The sequence below is a fragment of the Haemaphysalis longicornis genome, unplaced genomic scaffold (genome assembly GCF_048455015.1).
Source record: "Haemaphysalis longicornis isolate Haplotype H1 unplaced genomic scaffold, Haemaphysalis longicornis Haplotype H1 scaffold_6, whole genome shotgun sequence".
Taxonomy (NCBI): Eukaryota; Metazoa; Arthropoda; class Arachnida; order Ixodida; family Ixodidae; genus Haemaphysalis; species Haemaphysalis longicornis.
Genome location: NW_027526407.1, coordinates 92,170,135 through 92,192,207, shown reverse-complemented (window position 1 = coordinate 92,192,207; position 22,073 = coordinate 92,170,135). Strand labels below are relative to the sequence as shown.

The 22,073-nt window shown below is 44.7% G+C and overlaps 1 protein-coding gene across 2 annotated transcripts in view; it reads right to left on the bottom strand.

Annotated features, from left to right (window-relative positions):
* Nucleotides 1-22,073, bottom strand: part of LOC144141759 (uncharacterized) — a 41,634-nt gene that overhangs the window by 9,743 nt on the left and 9,818 nt on the right. For both annotated transcript variants that reach the window (XM_077673260.1, XM_077673261.1), the window contains exons 2-3: nucleotides 5,262-5,422; nucleotides 5,099-5,169 (exon numbers count right to left, since the gene is read on the bottom strand). In XM_077673260.1, coding sequence (XP_077529386.1) covers nucleotides 5,099-5,169; nucleotides 5,262-5,422 — 232 coding nt within the window. The remainder of the gene's footprint in view (nucleotides 1-5,098; nucleotides 5,170-5,261; nucleotides 5,423-22,073) is intronic.

Below are 22,073 nucleotides of genomic sequence, written 5' to 3'. Positions count from 1 at the left end.
GAGACGACGCTTGTCTCTGACGCTACTACGAGAAGCCGGTGCGCCCCAGGAGTAAGCGGTGTGTCTGTGGCGCAGAGCGCGGGCAGCGAGGCCGGGCCGTTTCACAGGCCTAAGCACTTCGCTCCCACCGCTCTCCACCGGCCACCGTCACGTTGTTGTCTAGCGAGACACCTCCACAACCTCTCCAGTAACTTGCCCAGTGGCCAGCCCGAGAAGAGCGTCTCCGAGTCGTCACATCCAGATTTTGTCGTCTCTGCGACCACCGTCTGTGAGCGTATGACTTCCTTCATGACTTTGTGTGCTATCATCCGCCCCTGTGTGTTTCGGCGTGTAGTCCGGTAGTGTGCTGTAGTGCCTATTCCCTATTTGTACGTCCATCCAGTTATTATTGTTCGTGTGTGTGTTTGCGAGGACGTATTCCAGGCTCGTTACTTTTTACGTGGTCCGGCTCAACATTCCTTACAAGATGGCACTTCTGCTGTCAGCAAGGTAAACGTGACAAGGTAGGCCGTCGCTGTGTAAGAACCACAGCGTAAAGTAAATGTCCTTGTAAAGTAACAACACAGTTTGTTCATTTGGCTAAATTCAACAAAACACAGAGTGGCCCCACACCTATACTTGTAAAACATCAAACGCGAAGACCAATTAGGGTACAATTTGTTAGGGGCGCTGCGATCGCAAGCCTCCAAATTGTGGCGTATTGGTGGAATACTCGCTTCACACGCACTGCCGATAAAGCAATTGGTGCTTGGCCTCGTAGAGTTTCATACAATAATAATTATAGAGGAATCTGGCGCTGCAATCGTACGCCCCAACGGGCGTGATGGGTAGTTCTGGATTCGGATTGGCGCTCAATGGCTTGTAGAACTTGCTATACGCCTCGAGTGCGGCCTATAGGGGCGCCACTGAAACCCCCCTAGCGGCCCGTTTCGAAAGCAGGCGCGGGAGTCTCCGTCCTGCTCCCCTCTTTCGTGCTGCTTTTGCGGCATGTTCACGACTAAGATTTAGCGTTTGCGGGCGTTGGAAATTCATATTTATGCGGAGCAGTCACTCTGTTCGCAAATTGGGTATGTTTACGAGAGTGTAAATGTTTCTGATGCGGTCTTAGTGTGGTATATTCGGTCTGTATAAGCACCAGGTGTGCGTCACAGGCCAGCGTCGCGGAACCGGCGTATGCATGTACCTGACTGTAGTTACATTGCCCTGAATTTACAAGCAGTGTCTCCGTAACCACCGGTTCCTGATATGTTCATGCTACCGCTATACATTACGATGTACGTCAGTTTTGTGCGCTTTCATATTCAGTGGAACACTCATACCTGACACCACGCCAGTTGCTTATTGATCACCACCATTTAGTAGCTGGTGTGTGTTACTTTCGGGAATATTCAACCTTAGTACGACGGACAATGCAGAATTTTACTCAGGGATTAGCACACGACAAAAGTCGTCTTGTCGTAAGGTGACCGCCCGCAACCGTTCATCTGCTACATATATCCTCTGCGAGCAGCGCGCAGACGGTCTTAGAATATAATTAGCGTCCACTGCTAAACGCTTCTCCGAAATATCGTCACATGCACAGGGTGCCTGCAGAATAAAGGAGAAACTGAAATCAGAGGGCCTTAAACATACCACACTCTTCCCACGACACCTTTCATCGCTTGTGAATTGCCTACCCTGTACTACTTCCAAAAATGCGACCGCCGAACGATCAGCTGTTCGTTGAAGTCTAAAAACAAAACGACAGTGAAGGCGAGATTTGTGTGTGTGATTACTAAAACATTCATTGCTTGATTCCTCTCCGCATTTGTGCACAGCGTCCACCTCACCTACCACCCACCTATTTCTCGCGAAATAGCTGTGCATACAGTTGGTCTGGGTAGCCCTACCTGGCTTAAGTTTCGACGAACGTCTTTAGCATGTCAGAAGCTGCACTGTATTTTTTTTATTTCCGTTAGAGCTATTATGTTTTTTCCGCACTTGCACCGCATGTATTTTTTCGTGGTTTCATAATAGATTGCCTTTATTCTTGCTATAAGGCGTATGTAGGCACATATTTAACGACGTACAGGCTTGGAATATAATTAACATTTTGGCATGGTTTATATTCTCATAAAAGGCATAATTTATTGTCCGGGATTGCCTAATCACGTGCACATCCCCGAGGCATATTTTTCTGCGACGCATATATTCGAAACGAAGCCGCATTCATTGTCCACGCTGCAAAATGAAGCCAACCTCTGCATGTACCAGTATCAGGTCTAAACGAGGCGACAGTAGAATTAATTTGTGCCTGGCGTATTTGGAGGTGATGGGGTGATATTGCTGCTACGGTCGCCGACGCCGGGAAGAGCGGCGACGATGTGCGCAGAACCGCGTCCCCGGGTAGCTTTAGCAGGCGATCGAGTGCTCAATGACGACGCAGATGCTTTTTAAGTGACCTAAACGTACTCTTTGCTTACAGACGTCACCATAACAAGTTTTTGTTAGGCCGCGGAAAGGCGAAAAGAAGCGAAACAGAACCAAAACACTGCACTGGTCGCTATCAGCCACGCAGCGCACATCCCGTCAACGCCGCGGAGAAGTGGCGGCAGGCGGCGCCGCGATCGCGAAGCTCGAGGCAGTTTTGTTTTCGTTTTGGATTTACATGAACGCATTTTCCTACGCGGGGTGTTGGGAGGAGCGATCAAAAATACGTTTCTCCTTGAACTGCATACCTCGCGTGCACTGACGCCGCCATGAGTGGAATGTTTTATAACCATAGTTGCGGATTGGGTGGGTTACCAATTCATTGCCGCACAGCGAGCACGAAAACACAAATGACGGTGCTCTGTGCGGCGAAGTTGTCTGCGAATTAGGAGTTGCGGCACTGCTCATTCGGCTGAGCAATGTATTATCAAAGCTGACGACGGTTACGAATCGTTTGGAACCGCCACACCTTTTGTGCGAACGCCGGCTCCTACAGCGTAGAACAGTAGCACCGGAGGCTGATACGAACGCAGCTTGATGAATGTCACTAATTCAGGCAAGAATAGGTTCTCCAAAGGTAATCGGTTTCTTTTTTCTTATGAGCACAAAACTTCTCTTACCACAAGTAGTTTTTAAAGAAGTCCGCGGCCTGCTGTAGTTGGCGGAAACCTGCTCCACAAGCCTCCTGGACTCCGCGTCTGCTTTTTATTTAAACGCGCCGTTTTATTTTGTACAAAACCGGTTTTTCGTCACTAAATTTCTTGTTCGCCATGTAATTTGTAAACGGAGAACCGGGCAATAAGAACTTTTTTGGGAAAAAACACAATTTGCGCTGCCATAAGCCCGTTTCGATCCTACGCAATCTGGTTCCAGAACAACCCATCATTCCCAGTGAAGCGTAAGCGCCACTGCCATGTTCGCGTTGACACTAGCGCCAGTTTAAACTCTAGTTATTTGTATGAAGCTCTATGCGTACCAATGTATTTGTCCCCGAATTTGTAAATTACCGGTGCTCCACCATTTGTCTAGCTGCCTGATGCTTGCTTTTGGCTCTAAACTCTATTTAGGAAGGGATGTTAAATTTGTGCAGACGGAATTGTGGAAGTTTTCATGGGTTAAATTCCAAGTTGTTACCCACTAAGTGAATAAAACATCCTGAATAACAGTAGAAAATGACTCCCTTAATATCAAGGCACGCGACACACGCAAACCCTTCGTAGAAAGGAGGGGACCCACTGGCTTCGCAAAAAATTGACTTGAGCACTTACGCGTTTGTATTGGCCGGCTCGGACATAGATGCTGCCGTTGGGAGCACATATGAAGGAGCCTACTGAAATGTTCCGTATATATGGAATTATGGGATGGCGGACTTCATACGGAGTATCATGCCCCCAAACACGCCTGAACTAAATATTACTTTAATAAACAGGGCAATCATATTGGTCCACACAATAAGAACGTTTGGCACAAATTTCGTGTTTTTATCTTCAATAATAAGCAAAATCACGCTCCGTATGTTTTGTGTATACTCCGTATATACGGAGGTCATACGGACAGTGATTTGGCGGTTCTAGTAAACTTCAGACATAAAATCGGTGTCTAATTTTCGATAAGTATTCAGTATTTTATTTTGATGTGTTTCTAAAAAATATTTCTTGTTTTGTGGCAGCGTTGTGTCATTCTAAGAAAGTACTCCGTATTCCCAAATGTCCTTATACACGGAACCTTTCAGGAGGGTGGGTTGCATTGGTAAGACATGGCAACGATGGGGGTTGACGTTTCGCTTGGATCAAGTATTTTGAAGGGAATGAAACGGCTCCTACTTGGGACATGTGGCATCAGAGATTCCGTAACCTCTGGCAATAATACCCCGATGGGGGAAGGTGGGAAAAGTTAGCGAGCTCTACCAGTGGCTGTTGCGAGGAAGCGTCAAAGCAAACCAGAATTTACTGAGACTATTCGGAAAACAGCGAGAGCCGCTCTGGCGATGGGTGAAATGCTGTGCTCGTGGAATTCACGCTGCACCTGAAAGACTGAGCGTGCCCATCAAACCCTTCTTTTGGATGCCACGGAGGATTTCTTCACAACGCTCACTGTTTGTATGAGCTGGCGTGCTACCTCGATTTCTCTCTGGTTGAGACCCTTAAATCACTGTGGTGCGCTGCAGCCAAGTCACATCTGCTGCAGTGTAATAATTATGGAATTTCAAAATCGGGGATCCTCCTGATACATTGTGCTCTTAGGTTCCTGTATGGCGTCAACGCAGAAAACTTTCTGCAATACCCACAATTACACCTTATAAATTTTTTGTCAATAATATTGAGCAATTGGAAAATCCACAGTTCTTTGTGGCGCAATATTCATTTACGAATTCTTTCTGCCTTATAAGTATTGCATAGTTATACTCGGGATGAAGAACAGACACAGATTTTTTTTTCGACTTTTAAACGTTCATTCCTTCATTTATTAAATACAGAAGAAAACTCGCCTACTCTAGCCCCTGCATCGAAAAAAAAAACGGTTTGAATGATAGATTCACAACCAAAGCCATGCACCGTTTTGGGTGGCTGTATGCTTATTGATTATTCACGAATTATTCAACATAAAGCTGCTCGTATGCAAGCCCTACCTTGAGGCGTAAGGAGCACCAATGAAGGATAAGGGCGCATTCCGACAAATGTTCCATTCCAGTACTCTGTTCTGCAAAAAAACAGATGATTAAAAAAATCAAGGTGAATTCATTGAAGCTACAAAACTTCAATGTCGAATGGTTTAACATCAAGTTTGCTTACTGCTTCCCGCTGTTTAACGTGTAATTCCTCGTGAAGGTGACGTATTCCAATGTAAGACCAGTTTTCTCGTCCACCTTGCATTTAAAGGGAATGTGCTTCGTTGGAGTAGAGGTGTTGACGGTAGCATTGACAGTCCAGATGAGTAAGGATGTGTTCCAGAACTGCAAAACATGATGGGTATACCAATCACACGCTTAAATTTGGAGAGCTGTCTATAACGAAGTAGTTACTATAGAAGTGTTTTCACAAAGTTAGCTGTAATTCTGAAGAATCAAAGTTACTCATAAAATTTGTCTACAATAAAGGTGATCTAAATCATTTATGGAGAGTTGCCAGAATTACCATATTTAAAAAATAAACAATAACAAATTCTTTAGGAAAATCATTCTGAAATATTTGCCTATCTAAAAAATGTTTCCTAATTTTTTGAAAGCACAAATTACTGCGTGCTCTCATGGACCATTTATTTCCATGGTGTTGCGTTCCCAAAAATTACCCCGTTAGGTTTGAGATCCTTACTATGTGTTTAATAATTTTTTTCATACTTCGAGAATTTCAAGAGAATAGAAGGGCGACAAAATCGAAGAGAGAACAATTATCAGCCAGTAGCACTAGTATTATCTTTCATAAAACACATTCTGTATGCGAACTCCCGGCCATGTGCACAGAAGAATACTATACCTGAGAATACTCGTGCCACCAAGGGCTCGAAGAAACCCTGAAATAATATTCTTAGGCCAAAAGGCAAAGCTCAATGTAACGGGCAAAAAATTTAGTACAGCGACATGAGGACAAAATGTTTTGTATATGATTACATCATCGCACTACTGAATTTCATATTCCATCTCGCGTTACCTTCGCTGCTTCCTCTTCCTCTACCCAATCCACCAGGACTCACGGCAGTCTGCTTTCGGCCGCTTAGACCGCAAGTCCCAGCGCCTCTAGACAACAGGGCACTGGCCCACACCGCTGCCCCTTTGCGACTGAACATTGTCTGTAAACCTGGACAGGAATAAAACGTTTCACTCCATCTCAAACAATGTCATGGCTTGACGCGGGAAGATTTTGTTTCTCTGATGATGATAATCTAAAGTATTGAAGAATACGCATGCCGAAAGCACCCTCTTCAGCGTAGAAAGCGAACTTCTAGAGGAAGTAAAAGAATATAACTACCTCAGACAAATGCTTACTGGTGACGCTAACCGCAAGAAAAATCCGGCGTAGAATAGGTATGAACCGAGAGCACTCGGCAAGCACTCCCATATTCTAAAAATTAGGCTACCTCTGTCCCTCAAAAGCAAAATATACAACCAGTGCATATTGGCGAGGATGACATACGGGGCTGAAACTTGGTGCCTTACTTAACAACTGGAAAGCAAGTGTAGGTTAGCTCAACGGGGCATGGAATGAATGTTATTATGAGTATAATTTAGGGGCAGGAATCAAGCTTCCTGTATCAGGTAACAATCTCGAGTGGATGAAATCCTAGTTCAACTAAAGAAAAACATACAGACTTGGGCTGGCCATGTATTGAGACAAACCGACAACCACTGAACAATTTGGGTAACCGAGTGGACACCAAGAGATGGGTTTAGAAGAAGGGGATGGCCAGTAGTCCGATGGATGGATGAAATAGAAACATTCGGCGGGGAAGCCAACAGTGGACTCGAGAGGCGCAGGACAGGAGCGGTTGGAGGGCAATGGGAGAGGCCTTCGCCCTGCTGTAAACCTTAGTAGGCTGTTGACGATGATATTTTGTGTGTACACTTATTCGTACCTACAAATTCTGAGGGAGGGGAGCAGCTTCTTTCCGCCACCCGGATGTGAGGTGAAAGGGAGGAGTGTGAGATGGGAGTTTGGGCATACGACGCCTAAGGTACACGCGTCAACCAAAAGCAGCTTTCCTTAATTCAGTGAACCACTTGACCAAGGACAAACTAACAGCCTCAAGAACGCCTGCCTAACAAACCAATCTGACTGGGTCACTCACAAGATTCACTGAATTGTATCCAAGCACACACGACATGCTTATGTAGCCCATTTTGCGGCGGAAACCGAGTACCACAGCCTGATGTTGTCACTATGTTTAAGACGTGCTTCAGCGAACATACGCAATAGCTTTTATTAGAATCCATGGCATAGTGGAGCAAATGCACATATACACGGTACTCGCGTATTGGCATCACGAATGCTGAAAGTCTCGAAGACAGGAAGGTCACTCGGAGGTGGTGGGATATTCCGGTTGTGAAGGTGGTGTGGTCATGTCGAGAGCAGCTCAGCCGTTCGGGAGGTCTTTTCTCGACTTGATAAGGGCGTTTCTCCCGGGGGTAAGCTCTGCGGAAATAATGTTTGCGGTATTCATGGCTGGCTGTACCATGGTTGAGTAATGGAACTGGCTGTCTGAGTTACGCGGATTTTCGATGGGAATATTAGGAAAGTGCTAGATTTGGCAGATGATGAAGTATGGTTTGGAGCAGAATTTCTCCTGGTGGTCTACCACCGATAAAAAAACCAGGGCATTTCATATTGTGAGTGTGATGATTGAGGGCCGTGAGAATGCCGCACACTGTCTTGTAAAACGCACACCGGTGCCTTCAAATGTAATTTTTGCGGTGGTTTACTGTGCCGAGTATTCTGGCGTGTGAAATGGGTGGCCGGTTGCAGTCAGTACGCTGCGTACGGTCTATGGTAGTATCCGACCCTTCGTTAGTAATGAACCGTCCTGACGTGCAAGGTAGTAGTCTGGGATAGGGGGTGACGTCTTGAGTAGAGTTCCCCCCCAGGGCATGTCGTTGCTTCGCCTTGCGTGCGCCATAACTTTTCTTTGCATGTATTGGGAAAACTTCGGCACCGCGTAGGTTTAGGTTCGAAAATAACACTGGGGAATACAGTCTGCTGAGGAATTTGCTTTAGCCGATGTTCGATTACGTGACCTGCATGTCACTCCAAGATCAAACTCATTGTGCGGTTTGAAGCTGATATGAGATCTTCAAATTGTATGCGGGAAGAATTTGCTTCCAGATACAAGAGCGTGCGGGCTTGAGAACAGGTGAAGGGTAAAAGGCTCCTTGAGAAGGCTTTTGCGCATCCCTTAGGATTTGGTCCTATGGGCCGGGCTGGGAAACAGTAAAGAGGTTGAGTTGGTGGTGGAGGAGGCGGTGGTTGTGGATTCATGTTGCAAAAATCTGTGTATTATGCCTGAGCCCGTAGCCCGAGATGTTGCTATATTCGGGGGCAGCTTTCTTGTGCAATTGGGAGAAAGCTACAGGGGGGAGGGTAACTGCTGTGCCAAAGAGTTAATAATTTATTGGTTTCGGTTTCATTTTAGGCGCGACAGACACTCATTTGAAACAGTTCATTTATCTGTATTAGCTTCATGGTTGATCACGCTGAAGCACGATGAGTGAGCATGCAGGCATATTGACGTCTGTTTCCCTAAGCATAATTTGTTTCTCAACACAACCTAACGCTTTCGCTGGAGCCTTCGGGCTGACTTAATAAATCATACCATAGACAACGTCCTGCTCTGTATTGTCTAGAAAATAAAGGCGTTTTGTCAGTGATGCAACGTTGAGGGCATCCGCAAATGTAGAACCACTTCTCGAGCTGAAAATGGAGCACCACCACGACCAACCGTGCAGGAGATAGCACCAAGCAATAAGGCTCTAGAGGTAATATTTTCACGAAAACCGTTGATTGGTTGCTTTCGTAAGTTCTGTAGTCGTGAAGTTATCACAGGTAGTTTGCCTAACTTTTCGCAACCACCACATCTTACCAGGTAACATTTCGTTATTAGTATATAACACTTTGTTTCTATTTATATTTTGCCACATGGTATGGGCATCAGCTAAACAAACGAATCTACAGAGAATGCACAGACTGCAAAAAAAGTTTTTTAGGGTCCTTCGAAACATTGCTACGTGCTCACTGATGCGAAATTTATTAGATACATATAACATAAAATATCAGGCATAGCAAATAAGGGCCAAACTCGGTGACAGTTTCTTCTGTCTTCCTTTTCTTTATTTCGTTATGGTTAGCTCACAGGCAGTCTGTCCGATGGCACTGCATTATAATGCCGGCGTGAGCGCCGTCAGCTGGCATTGAAAAGGTGGTCAAAAAAGAATGTAGTACTATTTTGAGTACAATGGTATTCCGGAGAGCTGTCAGGCTGGATTGGGGGATGAGCGATATACAAACGATGAACTGGTTGCATTGGAATCCTGCATAATAGGTGCCGTTACCCACAGGCAGTTTTGCATTACAGTATTTTATCATACGAATAATGCTTACGACAAAGCCATCCAATGCGTTATCCCAAGTGACCTTAAGGGATTGATGTGTCGAGTAACATTTTCAACAGGATTCCTGCACACTTGTAAAACTGAGCGTTTGGTGATGAATTTGGGTCAGCCTTTTCTAAAATACATGCGCGGTAAACTGGTGTGCGCCAGGGTGGAACTTTAGGCTTGAGACTGTTTATAATTATTACAGCTCGTGTGGAGAGGCAAAACCACCACCTATTTCCTGCTCCATGTAGGCAGACAACAATCAAGTATCTTTATAATCACGTAAATCATCGTCTTTAGACTACAACTTGTCGGCACGATGGGGCGATAACTAAAGGGGGAAGATAGATACTCGTCGTCTTTTAGAAGTCCCACTACAGTGATCTCCTTACAAGACCTTGGAAGCCGCTTGAAAGCCATATTGGGTTGTACAGATTGTGTCCCCATCTGTGTAATGTTGTCTGCTCCACCAGCTGAAGCCATACAGTGGTTCAGAGCTGTCATCAGATCGTGCAAAGAAAAGCGGTAGCTCTAAGAGATGCTCGTCCTCTTACTATCGTGTAAATAACACCATTCACTAGATATTTTAAATTTGTTTAGTGTGAATAACTGGACAGATGTTGGAAGTGTTGTGCAAGCGCGTTGGCCTTGTCCTGAAGTGTGACCCATGCTCTGCTGACCAGGGGTAGGCTGTGGCTTTTGTGCTTTGAGTTTGGGTATTTGTGTAGAGAGTTTGTGTGTGTCCTTGCTGGAGTTTGTGTGTGTGACAGTTTCGCCACACTCCCCGTTTTGCCGCACAGCCCACACTGTTCCCAAGAGCCTTTGCCCATATGACAGATATCACGATTTCAAACGTGGGGTGGCAAAAAATAATACCCCACGCTTTGTTCTCGCCCTCTCCCGAGAGCTTATTTTCATCGTTCCACGAGGGCCTCCTTTGAATGCGCGGGGCATCGGAGGCCTGTGGAATAAACTTTTGGGCAGCATCAATAATGTGCATCGTAGCCAGTTCGGCTGCCTCTTCAGCGTCGCCTCTTCAGTTTTATGGATGTGCGGTAAAATTTTGATGTTTCTGTAAGTGTATTGCGCTTCACTATTTCTTTATTGAACCTCTTATGCGAAGGTCAACTGGTGGTCCTATACCTGTGCAGATTAGTGTGGTTAGAAAGTGGTCACTACAATACTGGTTTGTGCCCACGCGAAATTCAAGAGAGGAAAAAAGAACTGCACAATTAGTAACATTGTTCCGGCGCGAATAACGTTTGTCTACTATATTAACGTATGCAGGCAGTGTCTTATTGAAAGGGCATTCTCCCGAGTGCCCACGCCAAGCTCGAAATGAAAAGAGAACAGCCAGTAACCTTCTCACGGCGTGAATAACGGTTGTCTACTATATTAACGTATTGAGGCTGAGTCTTATTATAAAAGCTATGGTCCAGGTGATGTCCACAATTTATACAAAGACTGCATGCTTCCGAGGACGTTAACAACTGTTAACAATGTTAACAATTGACCCCGGGCATCCGACTAACCTATTAACACAGCGGAGACTTGGTGGCTCGTACCATGCGGTGAAGATACTCCATGGTGAATTTGCATAAATGGGAGTTAGTAGCCGGATGTAGCTTTGATTGTCAATACAACATACTCATTTATCTTTTGTGGACGCTTATTGTGTACAACAAGTGTCAAGTTGTTTCGTGACTAAGCTAACCGTTGAAAGGGCTGCACCTGTCGAAGCCTGCATGACAGTGTCCAGAGGAGGAAGGACATTTGCGCGTACCCGTAACTCAGACAGCGCGATGATAAGAAAGGGGTGGTGTACCACGAGGTGTCAAAAATCTGGGGCGCTGCTCCTAAGACGACAGCATTTTCACTGAAAACCAGTGGCGTCGTTTGCGAATAGGCTACATTTTCCGTCTGTATTGGAATCATGCAAGAAAACGCGAAACGGTTATAATAATGGTAGCAATGTCTCGGCCACTGGAGTTAAAGTTGATTCGACGAAAACTTGAACGGTATCCACTCTTTCCTTCAAGAATAAACAAATGCTTCAGCCTTTTTTGGTCAGCTGAGTGCTCGCTGTGGTTCCAACCTCTCTGCCGATGAGGTGACTTTTCTGCCGTTGACACACTTTAAGAAGCAGGCGTGGGTACACAGATTATATGGATGCCGCCATGGATGGTTTCACAGAAGACAGCGTGGGCGCCTTTATACTATGAACCGCAGACTTCAAGGTTCGAGGCCTGCAGGTGAGTGAACGTGTGTGACTTTTAGCACCCCAGCATAACACAAGAAGAGTGACTGTGAAGGAAGCACATACACACAGCCTGCACGGACGTCCTTACAACTGCTATGATGCAGGAAGGTGGAAGGCTGTCATCTACCGCTGTCATCTCACGCAGGACAACGAAAGGTGAGAGGAGTACCCCGGAAAAGGTTGTGGTGACGTCGCATACGGGCTACGTATTTCTCAGCATAAATCGCGCGAGATAACACGAAGCCTTGCGCGTCCGTGAGAGGGGTGTTTGCCCCAGCACACCTTATTACCGTACCATAGATGCCGAAGTTGGTCACTTCCTGTCAAGTGGACGCATTTGTCGTTTCGAATTTAAAATTAAATATTATTAGAAAATCTATGAGGCCAATGGCAATGCCGTAAAACTTATAAAAAGAAGCATTTGTTAGTTTGTCAGAACATCAGCGACGCATTGGAAATGTCGATGAAAGTGATCCTGTCACTCTGCAAGCCATCAGTAATAACAAGCGGCGCTTTAGGTAAGAGCTTAATAACGTAGAAAAAAATCGCGCGATAAAAACTATAAATTTAAATGCTCGGACATACACCCAATTTAAATATCCCCAGATAAATTGGAAGAATGGTCTCTTGTTTTACAATATAAAATACATACTTTATGGCTGGGACTAAGCGTCCTAAGCACGAGCAGCGTGAATGGTAAACTGCTCGCAGGAAGCTAATGTTTCATCATTTGGCGATAGTTGAGCTGTTGTATGACGGTCCCTTGGCATTGCGCGGTTACGATGTGCTCAGCACTCAAAATAAATAACTCTTTTCTCGTGCGTTGGAGTCTGGAGGACAAGACCCCATTTTTTTACGTGTTTTTTATGTGCGCGCGTAACTGACTAAAAATAGCTCCGCTGGCCGGTCATGCCGTGTGAACGTTCCAACAGTTCAACTTGCAAAAAATCCTCACTGCCCATATCCACCTGCATTTTTGGAATATGTTTTTCATTTCAGGCAACCATCCATTTATGGGCAGGACCTTTGTTGGGTGTAAAGTATTAGATAATGAACATCCTAGATCCGTAAAATGCCCGCCATCAAAACCTAACGACGACGATGCTGCCAGCCGTAACATTCAAAGCCGGCAGTTTGCAATACTACGCCCGTTTATGCAGCTGAAATATTTGAGCCTACCCATCCCACTGCATCATTAACATTCTGTATGACTTTATTTTGAAACACTTTGGTGACCTCATGCCGGAGTTACCCGCTTAAATGTATGCTCAGTTGTTCAGCATGCACTCCACTTGACTAATTTCAGTACAATGTGCTGTTGGGCTAGTTAGTGCATTATGAATTACGAAAAGTACGCTAAATGGACATACAGAGGAAGGAAGACAGACAATGCGCAACACACAACTATGACTTGCGCATTGTCTGTCTTCATCCCTCTGTATGTCTATTTAGTGCGCCTTTGGCAATCCACTTAACGAAGCTGTCATTTAAGGTGATGGGGATCGTGTGTTTTAGACTCAGCAGCTTACTAGAAATAATTCTTCTTGCAGAAACATTTACACCTACACAAACCATTATTCAAAAGATTTTATATAAAACTTTCTGTTTGTGGACGCGAAAATATGAAAATAAACCTTATTCAGAAACAAGCACTAATCGTTGTTTTTGTGCAGCCGTGGGAGTTTGTGCACCCGGATAGCCTATGTACATTAGGTACCTTTGGGACAGATAGTTCGCGTGTAGAAAACTAATGCCTTACTGCAGAGGGTGCGTGTGGCAGAATGTTCTAACAGCGAATTTTCTGAAGGAATTTGTCACGGCATCATGCCAATAAAGCGCTGAACTCTGCTCCAGTAAAAACTGTAAAACAAATAAATACCTTTTATGAAATATTCTGATACCCTGAATGTCGAGCCGCTGGAAGTCAGGACGGTTAATATTGATGAGAAACTTAAACGGACCCTGAGAGAGATTTTGCGATACACGGGTGTTTCTATTTTAGGTAAGTCAATGTCCTACGGGCTCGGAGGGGGGTCCGGTGAGGGGGGGGGGTGCGGCTCGGCACGTGGCGAGGTCTCGAGCCGCGGCGTCCGCATCTTCGTTGCGGTTGCAGAACAGCAAGATGACGATGACGACGCGGAGCCCCTGACCGCCTAGGGCGCCACGCTCCGGTAGTACAGGCACGGGAGACGAGCCTTCCCGCCCCACCCCCCCCCCATCCGGGGCTTACGAGAGGGGAGGCAGTGCTCCTGCGGCAACTGCAGACAGAAACGGTTCTCACGCGGGCGCTCGCGCGCCACGTGTGCCCGAACCTCTACGAACAAAGTGAGTGCAGTGTGTGTGCGCGAGTGCCCGCGAACCTTGCCCATCTCATGTGGGGCTGCGAAGAACACTGTGCGCGTGACGGAGGCCGCGGCCTCCCACCGGACGTTCGCGACATGATCGGCTCTACGGAGCACGGACTCCAGCTCAGGGCCGTCCAGCGGCTCGAGGCTGCTCTGGCGCGGCAACGGCGAAAGGACGACCCGCGCACCCCCCCGGTTGCTTCCCTCGGGAACGGTGACAGGAGGCGGGGCGGGGACACCCCTAGTAGCCCGAGCCGCAGGCCAGGCCCATTGCTTCGAGGTCGGCCCGATACCTAGAATAGGTAGATAGACATGGGTGACGGCGAAGCCCTGCGTGGCCTGACCCGTACCCCCCGCCGGACAACGCAATAAAGGTCATTTCTCTCTCTCTCTCAATGTCCTAGTAAACGCTTACTTCAAGAATTTCGTTACAACGATGGGTATGAGTGGAGTTATTGCCAGCAAACTCATCGCATTTTCGCCCGCGCGGCGATTCTCCGTCGTTTCGTCCACATTATTACCCGATTCTCGGTGACGTCTGCAAAAACATCAAGTTGCGCCCGTTGCCTGCTAATGTGATGTTCTCCACCGTGGCATCGCTCTGAGACTGGGGGGCGTCTGACATTCTGCGTTGAGTTTGGGCTGTGTTTTGTCATTTTTCTGAGTCTGGGAGTCAGCTCACGGCTGGAAAAGCTGATGGCAGGAATGGGGCGGATATTTTACGCTTCCACGCGACGCCGAAAGATGACTCAAAAGTACAACCACCAGTCACCGCCACTTCGCGGTCATTTCTGGATACATATTGCAGTCTAAAATATGTCAGCAAATTTCTAAAGAATGGCTTCAAAATTTTTTGAATGAGCACGTACATGCGTTTCGAATAGACGTAGGTTTATTTATTTCTTAATTGGCCGCTCATTTGCACCTTGATGGTGTTGTGGTGACGTTATGCACGCGCGTACGATGGCATTAGCCATATTCTATTTCGTTTTCCGAATAGGTTGTAAGCAATTATAACTATAACAAAAAAGCAGCCGAATGGTCTCACGGTACGGCACATCGAGTTTTTTAACGTGTGTCCTCCTGTCCATTTCGCCTTCCCGGCACACCCTTACTTTCAAGGAAACTTATGCGCGACCCTGCGCTTGTCAACGGCTAGACAAGTGCACTGTAACCCTTATTACGAGCGGTCTTGGACGAGTCATGCGAGTTTCGGGGACGCGCGCGCCTGCCCTTTTGTTCGGCTATTCATACGATAGGACAAAACAATTATACCAACACCGCATTTTTCCTTGCGGCCTCGGGCCCTTTTGTCGCTAAAAAACTGTTCTTTATTTTTTCGGGCTCAGTGCTGCCAGATGCCACATATGGAAGGTGTGTGTGCCGGTCTCGGCCCCATATTTCCTCCCTCCACCTCTGTCACCCCGCCAACAAGCCTACCTTGTGTCTTGTTTCACTGGATTGGAGAAAAATCTTGTTATCGATAAAAAAAGACAGCCCAATTTCGCAAAATACACACATCAGAATTCGTCTCTGAAAGAACACTTGCCTTTTTATATTTTTATAAAGAACAAGCTGTAGATAAACTGAACAAATCGGGCTTATCACCTAAACGATGCAATTACTTTTCATATGGCGGTTCCAAAGCTCAACCAAATAGTTTTGTTTTCGATTGCCGAATACGATTTCCGAACCATGCTACTTAAAACGCAACATACAAGCCCTCTGCCGCGATTTGAAGCAGTGACCTTAATTTACCTGGCACTAGGCTAGAATTAACGGCGCTCCATAACAACAGAGCAAACCAAGTTACGTCATGCCGATATCCCGGATACGTCAGCAATCGACATTGCAAATGTCCAGGAGACGTACCGTGGGGGTCGGAGTTACATATATTCAACGTTGCTACAACGGCAAAAAATCCATCCAATTCACACAAAGGATAACTGTATAATAGACGTCTCATGGTACTTTTATATGCTGTTTATGTTACGTTACCTTAGTGATACGTCTTATGGATATTATAGTGCGTGCATGCAAGACGTATATAGATGTCTGTTCTACATTGATCTTCTGTCTTTGGCACAAGCATTAGTTTGTTATAGTCATGACTTGTGTACGTTATTATGATATTGTTGATATGAACCTGTATGCCTAAAATTTACATTCTTTATACATTTTGTGGAAGTTTGGCCAGCCATCTTTCCAAGGTTGCATACGAGTTGTGGGCATTTATACTTCAAATACATGTCTTACTAGCTATTCAGCACTGTTTGCTGTTACTTGTCACCTGGTTTCTAGATTAATGTATTTCCACTTTTGAAGTGATGCATTGCATGAAGTCTTATATGTGAAGTGCCCAGCTGACCACACACTCGCGCAGAAGCACACGAAGCACAGCTCTAAACAAGAAATGTCGCATCGAAAACAAGAGGCAATAAGTAAGAGCAAACCAGTCCTGATCAGCAAAAGCGCCCTGGACACTAAGGCAACCACAGTAGCGTCACCGAATTGTACCATACAGCACGGCTGTACAGGCCTTCTGCAAATAAACTATCACAGAAACAATTCAAAAATTAAACTAAATAAAATTACAGTCTCCCATCCTATCTGTAAGTACCTGCAGCTGGGTAGTAAGAACGCTTTCAAAGTACACATAAAACACAAAAGAGTTCAGGTAAAACAGTTTATATTGACTTCCAAATTATGTAATACGCTTTCGCAACACAACCACTTTAATTTTCATTCCAATCTGCTCTGGCCCACAGGGTACACATTGTACAATTACAAGAATAGTACAAATATTCATGACTATAAATAAGTCACACACAGCAGAAAGGTTGACAAAATATAGGAAGAAAAGCAAACATGTAAACTCAGGGTACAAGCGCAAAATAGTTATGCAACTTGAAATATCGCACATTCAAATAATTGCGTAAAAAACAACGCAAGAAAAGTGTCAAAACAAAGAAAAGATTGAATGGTGGTCATAAAAACACAGCAAATTTGCCAAAGTAAATAGTTCACATGTAGTGAAAAGTTTATAAAACAATGAAACAAAAGCACCTAGGAAACACAGAAGTGGCGTTGAGTGGTGGTTGTGAGTGCCATACAACTTCAAGCTACCTTAAACAAACCAACATATAGGGAAATGGTTATGATCTATAGAAAAGGTGTGTATAACGCAATTACTGTACGGCGGTTACAAGAGCAGTAGAAATTGACGTGATGAAATTATTCACACTTAGTGAAATGGCAGGATAACAATAAAACAACAAAAAACTTTACAAACTACTTATTGAATTCTGGTTAGGAAAACAAAAAGTTACACTATTTCAATATTTCACACAAAGCGATACGATTTGGGAACAAACGAAAAAGCGGGCAACAAGGAAATGATTGGATATTATTTACAAGAAGACAGATTTACATGACTACGTGATTCACACCAAGTGATAAGCTCAAAGTACAATAACACAAAATAAAAACGCATGGAAGCACGGAAATGATTCAATGGTGGTTCAATGGTGCATACCTCCATCATCAGGTATGGTAGAGAATTCTTGAACAGTTTGCGTTCTTCGTTGTGGTGCCAGAAACTACCAAAATAGTTGCAGACCGGATTGGTTGGAAAGTGAGTAAAAATTTCATGGTCCAAAGGCTGAAAGAAATTTAATACCGCTTCTAGCAATAAAAACTAAGAAGCCGCAGGTTGTGAACAAAGCTGATATTTGCGCAGGATGGGACTAACAATAAAAATCTGGGCCATATACATTGTCTGGTGAAAGAATTTGGTGTCTCTAACAACACGAAGATATCTAGTTACAATGAAGGATGCCACTCGCAGGTGGAAAAAAACGTGCTTCTCTTTTTTCCAAACCAGGAGAACTCCTCCGCCAAGTTGACGGTCATCAGTAGCTTGAGCACGCACCTTGTGCAGACTGTTGCAGTAGCACCTCCCTTGCCAGCCAGTTCTTACATCTATGCATGGGTACAGGAATATCTGTGTTGTTGATACAGCTTTTTAAGACTGGTTTAATACAGAATGGCCGCCTACCATTATCCATGAAAAATACAGTGTATGACAGCTGCATCTTACAGGTACTCACCTACGGGGCGGAAACTTCCAGGCTAACTAAAAGGGTCTAACTTAAATAAAGGACGACTTAGAAGGCAATAGAACGCTAGAAAATGGGTGTAACATTCACGGACAGGAAGAGAGTGGAGTGGATATAATTTAATGTCAGCACTGGCACTACTAAGGAAACCTTACAATAACTATGACAGCTAATGTGAGGTACCACTACATTTTAGCCCAGCTACAGGTACCATCTGAACTTGAAAACATATTTCTGTGTCAATTCTAACCGCTTGGTGGATTGAAGTGACAATATATATACACGGATGTAGCCATGTCCACAAAATATGGCAAAAGAAAACATTCACAAACCCGGACAGCGTCACTGCCATGGACGTATACTTCCTGATGCAGAATGGCGATGTGGGCTAGTTGGTGTATATGCATAACTAAACCTTAAAAAAGCACATCACTGAAAAACTCCTTATGTTGTCCTGTTCGCTTGTCCTGCCAGGCCTACATATTTAGATGAAGTATACGTTGTACAGCACGAAGCATCAAAGCAGTGCAAGAAATTTTTACAGCACAATCACATTGACACATAGTCTAAGTTGCACCAGTCAGCAGCCTGCAACATGTAAGTTATTAGGAAATGACAGGCCAGACACCAGAATCATACTCTGCCTTAAACCTGCGAAATCCCGAATGCTGTGTGACTCTGATCACCAAGGTGTGTTACACACTAAATTCATTAAACTGAAAATTCCATCAGTGACAGAAATTTAACAACCACTATTGAATATTTTTACTAGGTTCTGAAAGGGTAATTTACGTTTTCGATGCTGCAGTAAGAGTACGAAGCACAACCAGCGCTGCTCATACTACTGTACTAGTTATGACATGCGTGTAGTTCTGACGTTACAAATAAATTCGGGTTGCATACACATTGTTCATTCCAACATTTCACGACCAAACTGAGCGTTCTAAAAGATTGAACACTCAATCGAAACACGAAAAAAAGCATCCAGATGGCATTTTAATCTAATGCTTACGCTCGGAATCCATTCGATTTATAATTTTATTTTAATGCTACACGCCCGGCAATCATTCAATTTCTTGTGCACGTTTTTTACCTGAAAAATATTATGACGAAAAAAAACGGCATCTGCAGAAACAAAAAAAAAACAATATCACGCTAAAAGTACACGATGTGCGTGTAACGCTTACACGCTTATATTCGCACACGGGCTTATATTCGCACACGCACTTGTATTCGCACTCTCCAGCTTCCCTTATTTCATTTCATATAAAAACATTTCCCTAGCAAAACAGGACCGAACACAAGCAATTCACCAAACACAGGCCTAGAAATTCCGCGAGAATTGATTTTGTTTACAAACGCAGCAGCCACGTACAAAGGTCTACCGACAAATTTCCGCAACGCACAAAGCGAGTCCCTAAAATCGTTAGGGCTAACCGCTCACGCGTACCGAAGTTCGAGAGCAACTCTGCTACGTTAAATACCTAAGGCAAGAAAACGAGGTTCACTAGTACTCACTTACCTCCACTACTTGGCATTATTTCTTCGTCAGGTAGATAAATCCATGGTAGTCAAATCACCGAAATAACGAACGTTGAAGCCGTGTACACCCGTGCCGTCACCGGCCTGTAGCAGGCGTATCGATACGGAGTGCAGTTAATATAACTAGAGTGTACTAGAAGTTTTAGAGTGGCCCGACCGGCCGCCCGGAGAGGTGTTCGTTTCGCGCAGAAAATAGCGGCGGCGCTGTAGTCAACGGCGACTGAAAGCGAAAGCGGCGGCTGGCCGCACGCACGGCCGTGCGCGGGCCAGGAAACGCTGCTGCTTTACGCGCGGAGCGCTCGAAATTTGTTCTCCGGGTAGTCCAATGGCCTAAATATACTTTAGGTACAGTAGACTGTGGGTAACGAAATGAAAACTAAACGCTGCAGCTGATTTTGCGTTAGTTTTGCCTTTCCCGCTCTAGAGGATTTTGCGTTAGTTTTGCCTTTCCCGCTCTATTACTCTAGTTGCAATACGACCAATTGACTGATTTTCCTTTGCAGCATTCGTAGCGGATTGTAAATAAAGTAATTGCAGCGACATTTTCACTTTTTCAATTTCCCATAAAAAAGTATTTTGCGTGAAATTGCCGCGTATGATCCAGTTCATGATTGCTTTATGTTTGTGTCCTTATTGTGGTGCTTGATGGACATAGTTGGTCGACGCAAAGGAGATGGAAAAATATATGAGGACTGGGATGATAGCTTCTCAGATCAATTTTATATTTATTGTCTTGCAATTTATGCTCGGACTGCAGTTATGTGGGTTAATATCATAAGTTGCGTTTGTTTTTATTGCGTGAGTTTAAGCAGTGGCCCGCTTGGGATAATTACGGGTCACCGCGGTGGCCGATCAGAAAATGACACGCGCAAGCAAGGTATCCTAGCTTCTCAGATGATTTTTTTACTTATTGTCTTGCAATTTACGCTCTGACTGCAGTTATGTGGGTTAATATCATAAGTTGCGTTTGTTTTTTATTGCGTAAGTTGTTATTATAGCAGTATTTAAGCAGTGGTCCGCTTGGGATAATTACGGGTCACCGTGGTGGCCGATCAGAAAATGACACGCGCAAGCGAGGTATCCTTTTAACTAAAAAGGGGTTAGCCCAGCGGATACCTCAGTTGTCCCAATGACCGTCTTTCATAGAACTATTCCCGCAACGTTCTATTAATAACACCACCTTTCACCTGATTAGGTCAAGAAAGGAGTTGAATCAAATTAACACAAATTTAATTCAAAAGTAAGCTGGTGGTACAATTACACGCACATAAAACAAATGGAAAACATAGATCAGAAAATATATTGACCGCGACAACAATGAACTATACCACGTCTACTATAGAGGTAAAGGTTCAAGAACGCTAACATGGAGGTTCAAATAAAGGGAACTAGAACAAAATACACATTTTGTTTTCATTTTTGATAGCCCAGAAAATAAATGTAACGCGGGAAGTTATGCACAAAGTCTACACAGGTAAAGGTTTAGGAATAACGCTAAAATGGAGGTTTAAATTGACACTTTTGGCCAACGCATTTTCATAACTCGCCTTCGGTCATTAGCGACGGCTAAGGTTAAGGTGTTGCTCCCACCTTCGCATGTAATCACGGAACTTGATTAAACCTTTTGTATAGAAATGAATCCGTGTCACAATGTATACAGAACCCAACCAAATTTGCTGTCAAGGTCTCACGTGCTGGTCGCAACCAACGCCGTTAAGGTGTTTGCTGTGAATAAGGGCTGCGGCACATCCATAACGCTGTCATGGTGGAGCTCCTTGTTGCTGAAGCAACTGGTAAAAACGTCCTAGAGATCGCTAATAAGCTTTCAAAAATGCATGGAAGGATTCAGAAGCGCCCCCCAAAATACAGGAGGAAGTAAACAAAGCGGCATCTTCCCCTGGCATGCAGGATTGGTCATGGAGACTTGGCACTTCGTTTTCAGTACACACTTCCTTACCAAGTGCCTGCCATATGCGACATAGCAGGTTGATAAAATAAGAAAGCCCACTAACGACAGCACAAGCATCAACGGCAGGGGTAGCCTAACAGAAGGCTCTTGGTATTTTTGTTCCAAATGAGAACGTAAAAAAAACATTAAACTTTTTGCAGCCTATATAGAATGTGCGCCCGCCGCTTTTTCTTCATGCGCAGAGTCAAGAAGGGGAAGGAAAAATCATTCCTGGTGCCTGTCCGTCAAATTAATCCCTCGTTAACACGAACTCTGCTATCTCAAAATATCTTCTCGAAACGTTTTCTCA